Below are 18005 nucleotides of genomic sequence, written 5' to 3' on the forward strand. Positions count from 1 at the left end.
TTTTAAAAAAAATTTTCTTTTCTTGTTCAAGAAATTTGGACCTTGACAAAAAACAGACTACCCTAGTCACAGCAAGGCCCAGTTTATACACTGCTGTCATGTAGTAGGGCTGTGGCTGGCAGTGGCTTGTGAGTACTATCTTGGGGGGCCCTCTTCTTCTCAGGTGCACTTGAAGAACTAGACTTGCTGGTGCCATTATTCCCCTTGCAGCCTGTGTGGTGCTGCCCCTGTGGGTGAGGCCCAGTCTGCTTCAGCCGAAGGGTAGAAACACTCTTGAAGGCAAGGTCCCTGCAAGGGAGACGTTCAGAACCGGTTCAGCTAAACCACTTTAAGGTGGTTGGCGCGGCTGTCTAGATGTGCTGTCCCTGAGCCACTTTCCGCTTCTTCCAGGCTCAGGCGCAGCTGCCAGGGCCCTGCCACGCCCCAGGCGTCAACGTGTGTTCGCCCCCGTCTCTCTCTCTCCTCTTCTCCCCCCCCCCCCACGTCACATGACCTGTCTGAAGCGCTCAGCCGTTGGCCGAGGCCCAGTATTGCCTGAACGCCCCACTATCACGTGACGAGGGCGAGCGCCGCCGAGTTCGGAAGTGACGTATCGGCCGGCGGAAATGGGTCCTGCCGGAAGCGAGCCCGCAGTGAGCTTCCTGTTTATGCAGGAGGAGGGGCCGGAGGCGCGCGCTAGGCCGCTCTCTCGTCTGCGCGGCGGCGCCGGTGACGGCGGCCAGTCAGGGGGGCGAGGCTGCCATGGCGCTGTCCGAGAGCCAGCTGAAGAAGATGCTCGCCAAGGTAAGCGGCCGCTCCCGAGACGCTGCCGCCCGGGAAGCGGCCGCTCCACCCCCCTCACACACACACACACCCTGTCGGCTCCGCCACACGCCCGGCATCGGGCGGCCTGGTCTGTTCTGCTCCCCCCGCCCCGCAATATCTCGTAGATCCGCCTGCTTTTCCCGACCCGCCTCCAAGCTGGGGTCCGTCCCCCTCCTGCCCTTTCCCCGGGGGTTCCCGTCCTGGACGCCTCGCTGGGGTGGGGCTGGAGCAGCCAGGCGAGACCCGCCCCCGCCCGTGGGAGGCTATTGTGTAGGGAGCCCTGAGCCGGCGGGCGGTGCACGGACTCCTGCTGGGGGTGGAGGGGCCTCGTCTCCAGGCGCCTGCAGCGAGTCTCCCCCCCGCCCCGTGCGGAGAGGCAGCGCTGCGTCTTGCCTCTGCCGCCGCCACTCTACGGTGGGCTAAGGGACCGCATAGGTGTCTCTGGGACAGGAGCCGGCCCTACCTGGTCTTCGCCCCTGGGGCGGGGGTGATGCAGGAGTCAGCAGAATTTAGCTGCTTTGGCTGCCTTCTTCCCTCGCCGGTAGCTGGAAAAACCACCCCTTTTGCTTGTGGCTCAGGGAAACCTGATCTCAGAGTTATTGCCAGAAAATAATTATAGGTCCCCGTCGTGCTTCGCTGGCTCTGAGCACTTCAGTTTGACAGCGGTTCGGAAGCTGCCCTCCTGTTAACCTGCTGAACAAGCCATCGGCTTAAACTGGTGCTGAGGAGTCAGGACTCCATAGTTCTACTAACTTTCTTTGTGATCTTGAGCACATCGGTTTTACATTTGTGCTTCCATTTCCCCATAATGCATTGAAGTGTTTGATTTTGTTCCTTGGCTGAAAGATTTTATATAAATGTAAAGTATTCTAGTAACAAGTCTAGTAAGTGTGGTGGTATCACCATTTCTAAGAGGGCTTTTTAAATAGTGGTTGGGTTCAGCCAAATGGGGTTTAACTATTTTTTTACTGAAGTGCCTAGGAGCCCTACTTGTGAACCTTCATTATGCTAAGCGCTGTACAAATACAAAGAAAAAAGACAGTACTTGCCTTGTGGTTACTTACTGTGTCTCAAATTGGTTTTAAAACCACCACGCTAGGGATCAGCAAGAACCACTTGTACAGCAGATGCTGCCATTACACAAAAAAAGGAACAAAATTGTACTGAGTGGGGTATTTGCATGGCAGTGTTAGCACTTTCCATATTAACATTAAAATACTCACTTATTTCTGTATTACATTGGTTACTGTTGTAGGTTTCCCCTGTACCATTGATATTTAGCAAAAAATAAAACATTTATGTTTAGAAATTGATTTTGCACTTATGATTGAACCAAAAATTAATGGGTTGTAATAGTTGTGCACATCCTTCGGCTGTACAAAATTGAGAAAATAGCGCTAATAAACTTAGCGGTTGTAAATTTTTGGAAACCAGAGACTGCCAGTAATTAACATTCAGAGTATTTTTTTAGATGTGTGAGACAACCTTTATTAATTCTCAGGTAGTAAACCTTTATTTGTGGTCACTTACTAGTCATGGTCAATCAAATTGACAGATGAAAACTCAATCTCTGAGATTGTTTTCCTATGTTAACTTAAAACATTTCAGTGGTCACCTGACAAACACATTAGCAGTCACACAAGGACTTGTTTGGTGCCTTCAGTAACAGTGAAGAAAACGTACTGAAGAGTCTTCAAGAAAAGCTGCTCCACCTAAATGTTGAAGCTGAGGCCCATGCTAAAATCCTACTGAGCTAATCCCTGCCACCAGCTACTGTCATCAGAAAGTTGCACTGTATTGTAATATTTAAAGGCTTTTCATATTGGGTGTACAGTATTGATTACTTCACATTTCAGAGGGGTATGGGCAGGGTTTCATCTTTGAAGTTACGCTTATGAACTTTCTAAAAAATTAGATCTAATTTGACTGTATAAAAAAACAGGAAAGTAATCCGTTTGACTTTCTGAGAAAGAAATTGTGATTGGTGAGGTAGCGAGTTTCTGTTTTTCACTTTGGAGGTCCATGCAGACGATTGGAAGAGTGTTAATCAGATCATATTTATATATAAAGAAATTCATCCTGATTTGCTACATATGACCTCAGTGAAAACTGCTGTTCACCTACTAGCAGATGAAAGTAGAGGCTTCTTTAATCTCTCTCCACTTCTTTGAACTTGCTTTCACAGAAAAGAAATTATACTTCTTAAATGTGTGGCTATAAGGAGACTTTTAGGTATTTCTAATGGGAAATATTCAAAAACTGTAACAGTAAATGACTTCTAATTTAAGTGAACGTAAAGAGTTCTGCAAGTATTTACTGCTGTCACTGACTTACTGTGTGAGCTTGGGCAAATCACTTAGGCTCTGTGCCTCTGTTTCCTGATCTATAAAATGGAAGTATTTACTGTTGTTTGTAAAGTGGCTTGAGATCTGTGACTGAAAAAGCATTATATGTAAGAGCTAAATATTTGCTCAGATTAATACATTTAGAAGTCCATAGCTGCTTATTTTCTCACAGGGATTTTGGAGACTCTCTCTGAACCCTTATTCAAACTGACAGTTTATATTTTGAACCATTATTCAAAGGGCATAAAATATTAGATCAAAAACTTTGCTTATTTAATACAAATTGGAGTGAAAAGGAAAATAAAGGGCACAAACATGTTACATAATTGCAGATGTAGCTGAAAGGAGTTATTTGAAATTTGATAGTGTAGTTGAAAATAACTCAAAGTTGGAGAAAGTCCGTCATTTCAGAAATAAGAAAAAATATTCCCTCAAATATCATTCTTCTGTATGCAATATTTTTCAGTCTCTCAGTATTCCATAGTTATCTGAATAATCTTAAAAATCACATGAGAGTGACTGTTGCAGCATTTGCTCTGTTTATAGCAGCATCCGTAGCCAAACTCATTTGCATGTCTATTGAAAGTAAGGGATGATAAATTATTGAACAACCAGGATAATAAAGCAGTCACTGCAACAATATTTTTTTAAATCTAAGGGGGGAAAAATCAAACTATTGCCAAAGCTCGCTTTTCTGTGTGCTTAAAAAAGAAGAAAAATTTCCCCCGAAGTATCTGAAAATGTCAATCCAGAAATTTGAAATTACTATAAAGAGCAATATATATAGGAGTGATGTAACACTCTCTGAATTAAATTATAAATCTTCAATCAGACTTCATAGTTTTAAATCATCGTTCCAAGTCAGCTAAGCTGTGTCATTAAGATGTTTTAGATTTATTCCTGATAATAAATGCTTTCTTCTGTCTCCAGAGAAAAAACTAGGATTGAAATAATACTGTATGCATACAACACTTTTCAGCACTCTGCAAACACAAGTCTCACAACATTCATGTTTATCTGACAAGCATAACTAGGGCTGTCAAGCAATTAAAAAAAGGAATCGTGATTAATTGCACTGCTAAACAATAATAGAATACTATTTATATAAATATTGTTGGATGTTTTCCACATTTTCAAATATGATTTAAATTACCTCAGAGCATACAAAGTGTACAGTGCTTACTTTATGTTTATTTTTATTTTAAATATTTGCACTGTAAAAATAAAATATAGTATTTTTCAATTCACTTCACTTAATACAAGTACTGTAGTGCAATCTCTTTATCATGAAAGTTGAACTTACAAATGTAGAATTACAAAAAATAACTGCATTCAAAAATAAAACAATGTAAAACTTTAGCGCCTGCGAGTCCACTCAGTCCTACTTCTTGTTCAGCCAGTTGTTCAGACAAACAAGTTAGTTTACTTTTGAAGGAAATAATGCTGCCCACTTCTTGTTAACAATGTCACCTGAAAGTGAGAACAGGCATTCACATGGCGCTGTTGTAGCCAGCGTGGCAAGATATTTATGTGCCAGGTACGCTAAAGATTCTTATGTCCCTTCATGCTTCAGCCACCATTCCAGAGGACATGCGTCCATGCTCATGATGGGTTCTGCTTGATAAGGATCCAAAGCAGTGTGGACCAATGCATGTTCTTTTGCATCTTCTGAGTCAGATGCCACCAGCAGAAGGTTGATTTTATTTTTCGTGGTTCGGGTTCTGTAGTTTCCACATCGAAGTGTTGCTCTTTTAAGACTTCTGAAAGCATGCGCCACACCCTGTCCTCATCAGATTTTGGAAGGCACTTCAGATTCTTAAACCTTGAGTCAAGTGCTATAGCTATCTTTAGAAATCTCATATTGGTACCTTCTTTGTTTTGTCAGATCTTCAGTGAAAATGTTCTTAAAACGAACAACATGCTGGCTCATCATCCGAGACTGCAATAACATGAACTATATGGCAGAATGTCCGTAAAACAGAGCAGGAGACGTACAGTTCTCCCCTGAGAATTTCAGTCACAAGTTTAATTAACACATTATTTTTTTAATGAGCGTCATCAGCGTGGAAGCATGTCCTGTGGAATGGTGGTCAAAGCATGAAGGGGCATACAAATGTTTAGCATATCTGGAATGTAAATACCTTGCAATGCCGGCTACAAAAGTGCTGTGCGAACATCTGTTTTCACTTTCAGGTGACATTGTAAATAAGAAGCGGGCAGCATTGTCTCCCGTAAATGTAAACAAACTGGTTTCTCTTAGCAATTGGCTGAACAAGTAGTAGTAGTGAATGGACTTCACTTTGTTTTTGAGTGTAGTTATGTAACAAAAAAAAATCTACATTTGTAAGTTGCGCTTTCGTGATAAAGAGATTGCACTAAGGTGCTTGTCTGAAGTGAATTGGAAAACACTTTCTTTTGTTAATTTTTACAGTGCAAATTTGTAATAAAAATATAAAGCGAGTACTGTACACTTTTGTATTCTGTTATAATTGAAATCAATATATTTGAAAATGTAGAAAAACATCCAAAATATTTAATAATTTTCAATTGGTTTTCTATTGTTTAACAGTGCAATTAAAACTGCAGTTAATCGTGATTAATTTTTTTGAGTTAATCATGTGAGTTAACAGCAATGTTATATGAACACCAATTACTGTAATTGTTCACATGGAAGAATATTAGAAAAGTAGTGTGTTTTACCTGTCTTGGTGTAGATTAGCAGTTAGAGACGAGACATGATAATATGCCAAGCTAGCTTTCTGCTACCCATGAGCAGATGGTCTGTGGACAGTTGGTGATTCATGAACCCCAGTTTGAGAACCATTGAATTATATGGTAGACTGCCTATTTTTACAGATCTCCATGATATCAGCTTCTCCCTGCTGCTAATGGAGTAGGTCCACACCATACAAAAGGGGTGGGCCATGAGACAACAGTAGCGCTGCTGTTATGCTGAGTTGGTGTGCTCCTGGGGCCTGGGACTACCTGTACCCTTTCCAGGCCCACAACGCTTTGTAGCCATCTCTTCTGTTTGACTTTTTTATGAGGAGAAGACACCCCTGCCTCCGCTCACCATTAGAGTGAGGTCACCCTGTTTCCACATTATTCCCTCTCTAAAGGGGCATTCCTCACCCTGTATTCCTCACAAATGCACTTACACACTTCAAATAAAAATTGAACTTAATCGTAAAAATACTTGCCTCTAGCTCAGTTTGGAACCTTCAGTATAAGCAGCACTCCTGAATCCGTGCACCCTAGCACTGGTTGAAAATCGTGCTCTCACTGGCACAGCCTGAAATGGGATGGGGGTGGCAACATGCATCTTGTGGCTTTTACAGTAGCATTGCTGCCTTCACCACTGTGTCCCTGCACATATGTATGTTATAGCACAGGGGTGGGCAAACTTTTTGGCCTGAGGACCTCATCGAGGTTGCAAAACTATATGGAGGGCTGGGTAAGGAAGGCTGTGCCTCCCCAAACAGTTTGGCCCCCTCCCACTTCCTGCCCTCTGACTGCCCCCATCATAATCCCCAACCCATCCAATCCCCCCTGCTCCATGTCCCCTGACCGCCCCCCCTGGGACCCCACCCCCATCCAACCCCCGCTTCTCCCTGTCCCCTGACTACCCCAACGCCTATCCACCCCACCCCCTGACACTCCCATGCCTATCCAACCACCTCCTGTCCTCTGACTGCCCCCCCCCCAGAACCTCTGCCCAATCCAACCCCCTCTGCTCCCTGCCCCCTGGGACTCCAACACCTATCCAACCGCCCCCTGCTCCCTGTCCCCTGACTGCCCCCCCAGGACCTTCGCCCCATCCAACTGCTCCCTGTCCCCTGATTGCCCCCTGGAACCCCCCCCTGCCCCCTTACCATGCCAGAACCAGCCACACCACCACGCTGCCTGGCAGGAGTGGCGGGCCCAGGGCGCTGGTGGCACAGTGAGCCGAAGCTGTGGGGGAGGAGCCAGGGGCTTGCCTACCCGGCCGGGAGCTCAGGAGCTGGGCAGGACAGTCCAGCCTGTGGGCCGTAGTTTGCCCACTTCTGTTATAGCAGCGAAGAGCATCTGCTTTCCCAGTAGGAATTATGAATATTGTTACTCTCTACATAAGTTTGTATGTTGAACAAATATTTCACATCACACTGTTGAGCTTCATTTACATATTTTATGAGTTACAAATATTATATAGCTGTGTATCAAAAAAGTTTAAGTACTTGTGGTTTCAGGGTAACTGCATCCTGTATTCCTCTTGCCTGTTTCCTCGAGGGCACCCACTTAATGTTTCCAGCTTCCAAACATGATCTCTCTTGGGTAGGGGCCCTGTTCCCACTCCTGTCTGACTGAGGGTTTTAAGGCTGCACATCTCCCTGCCTTACACTGTGGTATCGCCATAAAGACAGTCCACCTAAAACCCAGTGTCTGTGAATTGCTTTCTCTCCGAGGCCATGAACAGTGTATTGCCAGAAGTTACAAGTTAATACACAGCCATTTTTAAGCAAGCACCTTTAAAATAACAGCACCACAGAGATGATGATGATATAAAAAACAATAAAAGTTACTATACACATGCTAAAAGCTTACCAAAGGTCACCTATCTGTCTTATGGTAACCTAGTAGACCAAAGACACATGGGGATAGGGGAGGGAGTAGCTGAGTGGGGGTGCCGGGGCACATGGGGACAGGGTAGATGTGCCTGACTGAATGAGAGAAGCTATGAGTCAGCCAGGGTCTGCATGGGGAGGCTCCCTAACAATCTTCCCTCTCAAAAAACAAACCAAAAACCCTGTTCCATACTTTTCCCACACCCAACAACCCTCCAAGTTCACACTCAGGCTCCTTCCCAAAAATTATTTCCCTCTTGCTCAGCTCCTCCGTTACCCCTGACTTCCCCAAGCCTTTGCACTGCTTCTGTGCAGTGCAGGAAATACCTTTCTGTGTTGTCGTTTAAATGAATTATTATTCAGAGTTCTATATTAATATTCCTAGTAAGAAATCTATTTGTCAAAAAACATTTCCTGAATTTTTTTGTTGTCTGTATTGTTACAGACATAATTGCTGCTCGGTACTTTGAAATAAATTACCAAAATAATTGAAGCTGGCATAATTACATTGTGTTGTTTTAACAAATAAAATATGCAGAATTTTAAAATATTGTGTACAGAATTTTTCATTTTTTGGCCCAGAATTCCCTCAGGAGTAGCATACAATCCCCCTAGCCCACTGTAATACAAAACATTTAGAACAGTATGGGCCCCAGAGACACTGAATGGGATTGCTATATCCATCATACTTGTTATGCAGGTTGAGAGAGATTTCTTTAAACCTCAAATACCACCAGCCCCAAAGCATTTTTAGCATTTTTTTCCCATTAATTTTCCTTTGCTTTTGTTCTGTTTGGATTTGTACTACAAATAAAAAGGCCTAATGGGAAGAAATGTAAACTTTTGTATGGTTACATCATATCATGGGAAAATAGATTTCATAACTCGCTTGGTCTTTTCCACATCGGACAGCTTTGATTCTACTCTTCTGATTTACAACTAGTCTGAACTTTGACCATAAGATTACATACATGATTTTTGCAAACTAAAAAAATATTTGATTTTTTTTAAGGATTTGACTTTTGTAGATAAGTGCTTCACTTAGAGCCTTGCAAATGCAATTTTTGACCAGTTTGCTTGTCTCCAAGGAAAGCAATGCAAGACAGAACTTTATAAAACGTCTGGCTTTGCATCTTAAAGGCTGCCCAAGCATTAAATGCTTTTGTTTTTCAGTATAAGTATAGAGATCTGACGGTGCAGGAAACCACCAGTGTTATTACCCAATACAAAGACCTCAAACCTGTAATGGATGCATATGGTGAGTTTGTGCATAAGAAAATCTTCTACTCTCTTGTTTCTGATTTAAATGTGTAGTGTATTTTCATGGCATTTCCTCAGCTTTAAAGTTTGCAATTAGTAAAATTTAGTTGGCAACTGGTGCCTATATCTGGTAATAAGTATTTATTTTTATTGTTTTATACTCTGTTAAATAGCTTTTTATGAGAGAGGACTGAAACTAGAGTATAGAATTTGAGGTTCTGTTAAATAAATTCTATTGATGGGATCTCATCTTCCTTGGGGAAAAAACATGCAAATAGAGAACACTTATTCAAAAAGAAATGTACATGGGGAATTTTTTCCCCTTCAGTGTTGTCAGTAAGTGCTTTGTTCCTCACAGCTCAGTTTTTGTTTGATCCTGCAGGTTGTACTGTTGCGTATTGCTCAATAGTCAGTCTGTTGCCCTATTGGAATCTATGGGAAGATGGAAAATTCAGCTCCATTGTAGTATAAGATATTCTGATTGTTATATTTATTTATAAAGAACAGTAAATCGACCACCATCCCAAAAGTGTCTTGTTAACAGTGAAACATCTTGACATTTGTTAGGGTAGGAGTAATGTTCTACATTCATGTGTGTAGGAAAGCAGTTTCAGAGTTTTTGTAATGCGCATTATAAATATTTTTTAATTGCTTAACCTATCAGTGGTTTAACTGCTGTCACCTTAACCTTTGTTTTGTTTTGTTTGTTTTTTAAATTGTAGCAATAAATGGCCATGTATTAAGTGTGGGAGAGTTCCAGAGAGCACTTCAGGAACTAGTTTTATGTTTGGATTTAGTTAACTTCTTTCCCAAGATCCAAATGAGGGTGTAAACGGATTCACAGATAACTCTAATTTGGGAGAAATATTCAGAGAGACCTAGAGCAATTAAAAACAGGTAGAAAATAACTGAGTTTTAAATTGAAAAAAATGCAAACCAACAGCTGGGGAGAAGTAATCTAAAACATTTACCTTGAGAGAGAACCTGAAATAACCCTGAAAGAGACTGAAAGGAGAATAGTGGACAGAACTCTAGACATGATTTTGTGTTGTGATATGGTGTTCAAAATGTCAATTCCATTTTGAGCTGCAAATGGAAAGGCTTATATCCTGCAGCATAAATGTACTTGTTCCTTTCTAAACTGCTCTGGTGAGACTGCACCTGTGAAATTTCTTGTGTTCAATTCTAAACACCACTTTACCAGTAAGCTAATTCACACTGGAGAGATTCATTTTTGATAACATATAAAGGGTGAAGACACAGTGTAGCCAAGGCTTCTGTCTACGTTGAGAGTTAAGGCTAAATTATGTGGTAGCAACCCAAGAATTACTCAGTACTGCTTTGCCCAATACCTCTCTCCATGCTCCCTCCTCTATATAAGTGGTATAGTATCCCTTGTTGGTTGTATAGCACTTTAAATGTATGCTGTCCCCATATTTTCAGTCTGCTGCAGGTTTACATATTGAAAAAGTATATGTGTATTGTAGAAGTTTTCAGGGGGAAAGCTTGGGACGGAGGCATTTGTCACTTTGGGCACATGGGAAGGCATGCGAGCCAATTTCGTTTTTTGGCAGTCAAGGCACAGTTGAAGCTTTTGACTGTGGGGGAAGACGCATCTCCCTCCACACCTTTTGGGCAGGCGTGAAAGTGACTTTAAATTTGAAAGAGGGAGGAGGGGCTGAATTCCTCACTCCCGAGGAAACCTGGACACCAGCTAACTGTTCCGCTGTTTTTGCTCCTCTTCACCATGCCAATATCAGCCACTATGTCCAACCATGATTAAGTACATTAGCTTGATATTTCTGTTAACTATTTCACTGTGGGTAATTTTAACAGTGTTAACATATTAGGTATCCTCAGTGTGCTTCAGATTTACCACCCTACTGAGATACATAAGCAGTTTGTCTTTCAGAACTGTTGTTTCAGGATGCATACAACAGTGCATTGAATTTGCATTCAGTTCATATTTTGAAGGGCACCTTTGCAACTATAAGAACTAGTGTGGGTTTTTTTTCCCTCAAATGAGAGTTTAGATTCAGAACAGGGTTATGTGGTAATTTATGTGGCTGCATCGTTACATGGGGCTTTGAGTATAGGAGACAGTCCTACGTTTGTAGGGAAAAGAGATCTAATTTTCTAATCTGTCTTCCCCATCTCTAAGAATACTTTATTTTTAGGTGTTAATCAGCTGTGGATAAATACTTACCAATTTATAGTTATGTAATCTTCAAGAAAGAGACACTCTTTAAGAACAGCATAAATATTTGTCTAGGTCACACAGGCTGAAAAAAGTTTAGGTAATTTGAACACAAAGCTAACTCAGCAAAAATTATTTAATACTGTGTATTGTCTTTCAGTTTTTAATGATGGCTCGTCCAGGGACCTGATGAGCCTCACTGGAACCATTCCTGTGCCTTATAGAGGTATACATCATATCTTTCCTTTGTTTTCAAATCATTTGGAAGATTTCAGCTTGTAGATTGTTCAGTTTTAATAATCACTATTCTCTTTAAAAAATACTTGACTATGTTATATAACATTTTAAAAGATTTGTTTGTTCTGCTGTGTTATGGAATTCCAACATAGCGTACAAGCTGTATTTGTCTCGTGGCTGTTTGATTATTCCAGGCAGCCTCTACCTATCTGATAGTGTTGGATGCAGCATCTTTATTTCACAGTAGTGCTATTGTCAATACTTGACAACATTTTTATTTTTAAAAAAGTTTTTTGCTTTTCAGACCTGTCAGCCAACTGAGGGGGAGGACTGCAAACAACTCACAAGTGGGACTAAGGATAATTGAGAGATAGGGACTCTGTGTTTCATGTTGCGGGGGGAGGAGGGGCATTTGTGTAAAACACCTTATTAGTGGTAAATTATAGTCATGGAGTTCATGGCTAAACCAGGAGCTCTTCATTAAGTATGTATTTGGTGAAGTTCAGTTTACTCTAGAAACCTATACTTCAGTGTGATTCAAATGTTGGTTCATGCATTAATTTTGTGATCTCAAGATAATGGTATAATCTAGTCATGGGTAATGAATAGTAGTTTATTTTAAAAATCTCAGATCAGAATGAGTTGAGGAGGAAGAATAAATTCAGACCTTTTTTAACTTTTCTTTAGGTAACACATACAATATCCCAATATGTCTGTGGCTACTGGATACCTACCCTTTCAATCCCCCAATCTGTTTTGTTAAACCAACTAGTTCAATGACCATTAAAACTGGGAAGCATGTTGACGCAAATGGAAAGATATATCTTCCTTATCTGCATGAGTGGAAACATGTAAGTATAATTAGTCTGAAATCCTTCAAACTGATTACTCTTGAATTCCATTAGATTATTATATCAAGTTTCTTAACTAATTCTGGTCATTTTGGCTTTGAGCAATAAAACAGTGGTGATCTTTTCATCAAACACCACATTACCAGAAAGATAATTGACACTGGATGGACATTGGATTGGGACTTTTAATCAAAAACTGTTGTCTGAATGTCACTTTTACTGCCTTAAATTAATAAATTCAGTATATCACTTTCACTGTTGGCCAGCTAGCTATGCCTAATGACAACTCTTCTGGCTAGTGAAGGAGCACAGCATTGGTGGTTTCAAAAGGGGAATTCATGTAAGCTTCCTTTCCTGACAGGTTTGATTGGATATAGGTCCTTAAGAGAGCAGTAGGGAGAGTGTAGTTATTGAAAGCAATTTAGGGATTTTCAGGGATGTCCCTGGGACAAAATTATAGTACTGTGACAAACTTAAGGTGAAACTATGAAGATGAACTGTTTGTAGAAGAGTTGAAATTTTTAAACCTTAGCAAAACCTACTGAAAGGATGATAAAAAATGGCACTTGAAACGGCTTTGTTTCTGTAACTTGTTTATATTCTGAACTCTCCTTCAGAGAGCACTCACTGTTTTATAGACATGGCTTGAAAAGCAAAGAGTGTATTTTCATGTTGAAAGTTTTAATTTAAGAAACAGCAGCAAAGGCACTCTGGGAACTTCCTTCTTTATGTGTAAAAAGGAGGGCAAAATTTAGCATATCCTCATATCTCTGCTCGTTCCTCTGATACCTCTTGTGAGTATTTGTCCCTCTCTGCTATTTAGTATTCTACCCCCATTAGGGAGAACACTTCACTTAATATTGAAACTTTTAGCTGGTCTCTCTGTTCTATAATGTGAATAAACACTGCTTTTTATACTGCCATTGAAACAATAAGGGCAAGCATACTTTTAGGAATAAGATACAATTTTACCTCCAAATCACATTATGGTAACTCTGGATTTGAAGTTTGCCTGACACTGAGCTGTAAATGGAATGTAATTGATCATCTTTTTATACTATTTGCAGTGAAAATCAGGCTGTTGAGTACAGGACACAAGAGTGATCTTTATTGGCCTCATTAATGACCTGCAACAATCTAACTATTGTGCTGTGTGTCAAACTGAGGAAAGCCTGCACCGTATGTGGGTTGGAACCATTAGAATGTTTAGTCTTCTGTACTTAATTTTCATGACTCAGTGTTGGTTAGGTCTTTAAAATAACTAAACTTTTATGGTAGTTTTAGTCCTTCTTCAGTTGCAGTACTGTAATTCACATGGAACCGTGCATTGTCCAGAGTGTAGCTCTGTATCAGCACTATTCCAGCTGTTTGTTCCCTCTTGATTATTTAACATCATGCTAGTCGCACAAGCTGACTAAGTTGGAATCTACTAGGTTGGGTCTATAAATAGGAGGAGAGAAAATATTCAGCTGACCAGTGGTATGTGATGAGATGGTACTAAGTCATTATTGTTAGCAGTCAACTATCAAAGTCAGCTGTCTTTAGTACAAAAAAAAAAAATCAACAGCTTTTGATCTGCTTTCCCTCATAGCCCCAGTCAGACTTGATAGGATTGATTCAAATTATGATCGTGGTGTTCGGAGAGGAACCTCCAGTCTTTTCTCGGCCTACCATTTCAACATCCTTCCAACCATACCAAGCAACAGGACCACCAAATAGTAAGTGATGTGCAGACACATTTTAAAGTATTTTCAGTTCATTATCAAGCATTTTGGCTACCCTGTGCAATATTTTGACAAATGATTTATTGTACTCTATAGTGTTGAAAACTGATGGCCCAGTTTCTGTAGTACTTGTAGCTTTTTGAATTATGCCATAATACCATTTGGCTTTTGGCTCTCATAATATTTTAATAGAAGGAAATGTATTATCATATTAAACTATTAAGTTTGACTGCTGATTGCCATCCCTAGACATTGCCAGAATTCATTCTTATCATATACTGACTTCCTCTGATAACCTTATTTGTGCCTTACTCATTTTATGTCTTGAAAATTGAAATTCTTTTTGTTAGAATTTTTCTAAAATCTTTTTCTCCAGGATCCAGGACAACAGTACCTGTGTCCTTTCTCTATTTGTTGGCTTCTTAATCATTGGTTAATCAAATTCAGAATTGCCTTGTAGGTTTTTAGACTATTGATTTTCCTCTTCAATTTTGAGTTCTTTTCCTTTCACATACCAATTTTTTTTCCTTTTGCAACCTCCTTTTAAGCTCTTACCTTAAGCACTGTCTATACAAAAATAAAAAAAAAGGCTTTCTAAAGTGTTTTGTTACATTTTGTCAGAAGGATGATCATGTTCATAGGTCTGATGTAGTGGGCTGTAGGGAGGTTGTGCAGAACTTTGTGTGACCAGAGGAGGAAAGGGATGTGCAGGTTATCTGGGAGAGATTATTGTTAGGGTATGGGGTCTGTTTCTACCATCAACCTCCAGTACTCCACCAGCCTCTATGGTTGCTTGCTTGCAGGTCCTCTGCGGTGGGCCCTTGTGTGAAGAACCTTCTGGTTCACCAAACTGGGACTCTTAGTTGGTCAACCAGGGAGTTCACCAGCTTGGACTATTGTCAGATAAGCAAAGAAAGCATGGAGCTACATTCCTCACAGCCTCTAAGGAACCAGCTCCCCTCCACACCTAACTGGGGAACTGGTAGTTGAAGCACTGCCAGGAGGAAGTACAGTGATCAGGTCCTTTCCGCTTGCAGCTGCCCCAACCAACAAACCATCTGCAGTTTAACAGGTCATATTCCTGGTTTGTGGGACCAGGCTTGCTGTGAACATAACTGGGGAAGGACATTTCTAGTGCAGAGGGAATAAAATAGGAGCATTACAGATGGGGTGGGGGTAGTGACAGCATTTCAGGATAGCCCCATGTGGCAATTAGCCTTGCTCTAAATGCCTTCCCTGTCCCAGCCTGCTCAAAGGAAACCCAATTCCCTCCTCACCATGCCCTAGGAAAAGTGTTCTTCTCCAGCAGCTGGTTGGTGTTGTTAGAGAGAGGGGATGTTACAGTGGCTAGGACATTAGCTTGGAAATTGAACCCAGGTCTCCCTGCTCTGTGAGACTTCCTGTGTGACCTTGAGCAAGTCACTTAGTCTCTCTCTGCCTGTGTCCCATCTCTAATGTGAGGATAATAGCAGTTCCTTACTTCACAGGGGTGGTGCTAAGATAAATACCTTAAAGACTGTCAGGCACTCAGGATACTATGGTAATGGGGTCATATAAGTATTTTAAGGTTAACAGTATCTGCCTGCAAAGCATCCACTCTCTCAAAGACCATGATCTTCACCAGAAAGGGTAGCTGCTTCAGGGACCAAACTTCTACTGGACCAGCTTCATCTGCTGTTCTGCTGTGCTCCACTCCTTGCCATTTCCCATCATCTACCCCCTACCTGCTGCCTCCTACAGGAGAAAGGAAGAGACTGACACTGCCGGTTTCGGATTGGAGGTAGAAGCTCCAACCCTGAATCAGCTTCTCTCCCTTTTTGACAAGGTTCAAATCAGCAGAGATCATAGTCTCCATTGTTGTTGGACTGCTGCTGTAAAAGGCCCGTGGTAGGGGCATGAAAGGGGAGCAGTTGGGAGTATGTTGTTGGGGCAGTATTTTGAGATTGTTTAATGGAGGAAGGGTGCCTTTTCACAGACCTGCCCTCGTGTGCTTGGCCTTCACTTGGCCACTCATGCCTCCGGTAACGTCCTTTTCCCCTTGCCATCCCACTTAGACTACCTTTCCCTCATTGGCACCATCGTCTGAAAAATTAAAATGTATAAACTTTTGTTAACATAAGGTTGCTGGCACTCGGCAGTGTTTTGCGCTGCTTATACCCTTCCTGGGTGCAAGAGATTAATTCCCCAAACTCTCATTCTGCATTTCTTGATTTTCCAACATTTGAATTTCGGGAATTAAGTTTTCATGTTTAGATAGGATCTAGGTAGCACAGGTCATTGCTGAGCTCTACCCCTGTGGAGACAATTATCATAGGACATTAAAATTATTCATATTGTCATTCTGATTGCAAGGGGCCTAATTATCTTATCACCAGTTGCATGTACAACTCTCACTTGCTTCAGTGGGAGTTATGCCCGTGCAACTGACAGAAAGTCATACTGGAAATTATCCCTTTGTGCCATCAACTTAATGAAGGAATGTGAATGTATAGATGAGCTCCCCTAGCTTGAAGTGAGAGTTATTATAGCACTACTAAGATTAGGAGACTCTTTGAAAGTACTGCATTTGGGGGACCTGAATTCCTTGGCAGTTTCTCTTCTGTGGGTACGTCTGTTCCAGATCTGACACAAGTAGCAGGGAAGATATTAATGAAATTAGATGAATTAATGAACTGATTTCTCCGTTCTTTATCTCATTCCATCCCAACTGTATCTCTTGCTCTGAATCTTTCCTCAGCTTCACGACTTAGCAACAATGCAGGTCTGAGTTTATGATTTAGCTTCAGTAGGACATCCCCCGATGCAGTTAAAAACAGAATGTTTCTCTTAAACGTAACTTGACAATAGATATTTTAACTCACAGTTAAAGGTGCGTTCTCAAGTGTGAATAAGTGAAGCTATGTTGATTCAAGAGCATATTTTTAATGTTTTATTGTATTCATAGTGTCTGACTTCGACAGGAATAGACTTTATCAATGGTAAAAATACTCCAAAAATGCAAACTGTAACACATTCAGTTTTGATTTTTGCATAAATATAAAATTTCAGTAAAGGTGTTTGAGATAAGAGTCGAGAATACAGTATATTGACTTCTTTCCTGTTTCTCCATGCCTTAGATCAGACACTGCTAGATCTGTTAAGACATTAGAAATCTGCTTTCAAGATGGCATAAATCAGTCATTCCCCACACCCCCTTCCCATCCTTCCTTCTGCAAAAGTTTTGAGGTTTTTTTAGCTGAGAGATTGGATTTCTCCTAGGTCAGTTGGCAGCATTACTCTGACCTGTAGTAAAAATGTTCAATAACTCGGCAAAGAGCATGAACTATTTTAATTTTTAACAGTAGATGTCAGTGCAAGTGTAGAGTTACTGAGGAGTACGAACTATACTGTGCTTAAAGGGGCAACTGAAAGTCAAATTTCGCTGAAAACTTTGTACCTGTTATATTTGCAAATAATACCTCAGGCTACTATAATTTAATAAATTAGCAAAATGTATTTTTCAGGTTTGTTTTTTGTGTGCTTTTAACAGCCACTTTGTTATCGTCTGTTTCACTGGGGCAGCCAGTCAGTTTCTCACCAGGGGATTGTGAGAAACTTCATAAAACTTTTTAAAAATCTGGACATGTTATTTGAAAGGTGCTGTTTCAGCACCAGAGTTTTTGAAAATGGACAATTTCAAAGCGTTTAGGTTGGCAATGCGCTTCTAATCTTGTGTTATTTAGTAGTAAGCTATTTAGTGCAATGATTCTGAAGGTTCTCAGGATCAAACAATGAGAAGTGCATCATTTCATAACATAAATAGTTGCTTAACTTGCAATCATGTAATGATTATTAGGAAAGGAAAGTACTAGGTATAGCTAAAATGAACAGGTTGGAACTAAAATAGACATTTTTATCTATTATGTTATCTGTTTGTCACTAGTGAAATATGAGTACAAATAACAGACTACAAATTTTCATAACTCATCTCGGAAGCATAACATCAT

General features: G+C 40.9%; 1 protein-coding gene across 2 annotated transcripts in view; it reads left to right on the top strand.

Moving 5' to 3' along the window:
- Window positions 1-655: 655 nt before the first annotated feature.
- Window positions 656-18005, top strand: part of TSG101 (tumor susceptibility 101) — a 50667-nt gene continuing 33317 nt past the window's right edge. For both annotated transcript variants that reach the window (XM_073347308.1, XM_073347307.1), the window contains exons 1-5: window positions 656-783; window positions 8924-9008; window positions 11368-11433; window positions 12132-12295; window positions 13887-14013. In XM_073347308.1, the coding sequence (XP_073203409.1) occupies window positions 742-783; window positions 8924-9008; window positions 11368-11433; window positions 12132-12295; window positions 13887-14013 (484 nt within the window). In that variant the 5' untranslated portion in view covers window positions 656-741. The remainder of the gene's footprint in view (window positions 784-8923; window positions 9009-11367; window positions 11434-12131; window positions 12296-13886; window positions 14014-18005) is intronic.

Source organism: Lepidochelys kempii, chromosome 6, assembly GCF_965140265.1.
Source record: "Lepidochelys kempii isolate rLepKem1 chromosome 6, rLepKem1.hap2, whole genome shotgun sequence".
NCBI lineage: Eukaryota > Metazoa > Chordata > Testudines > Cheloniidae > Lepidochelys > Lepidochelys kempii.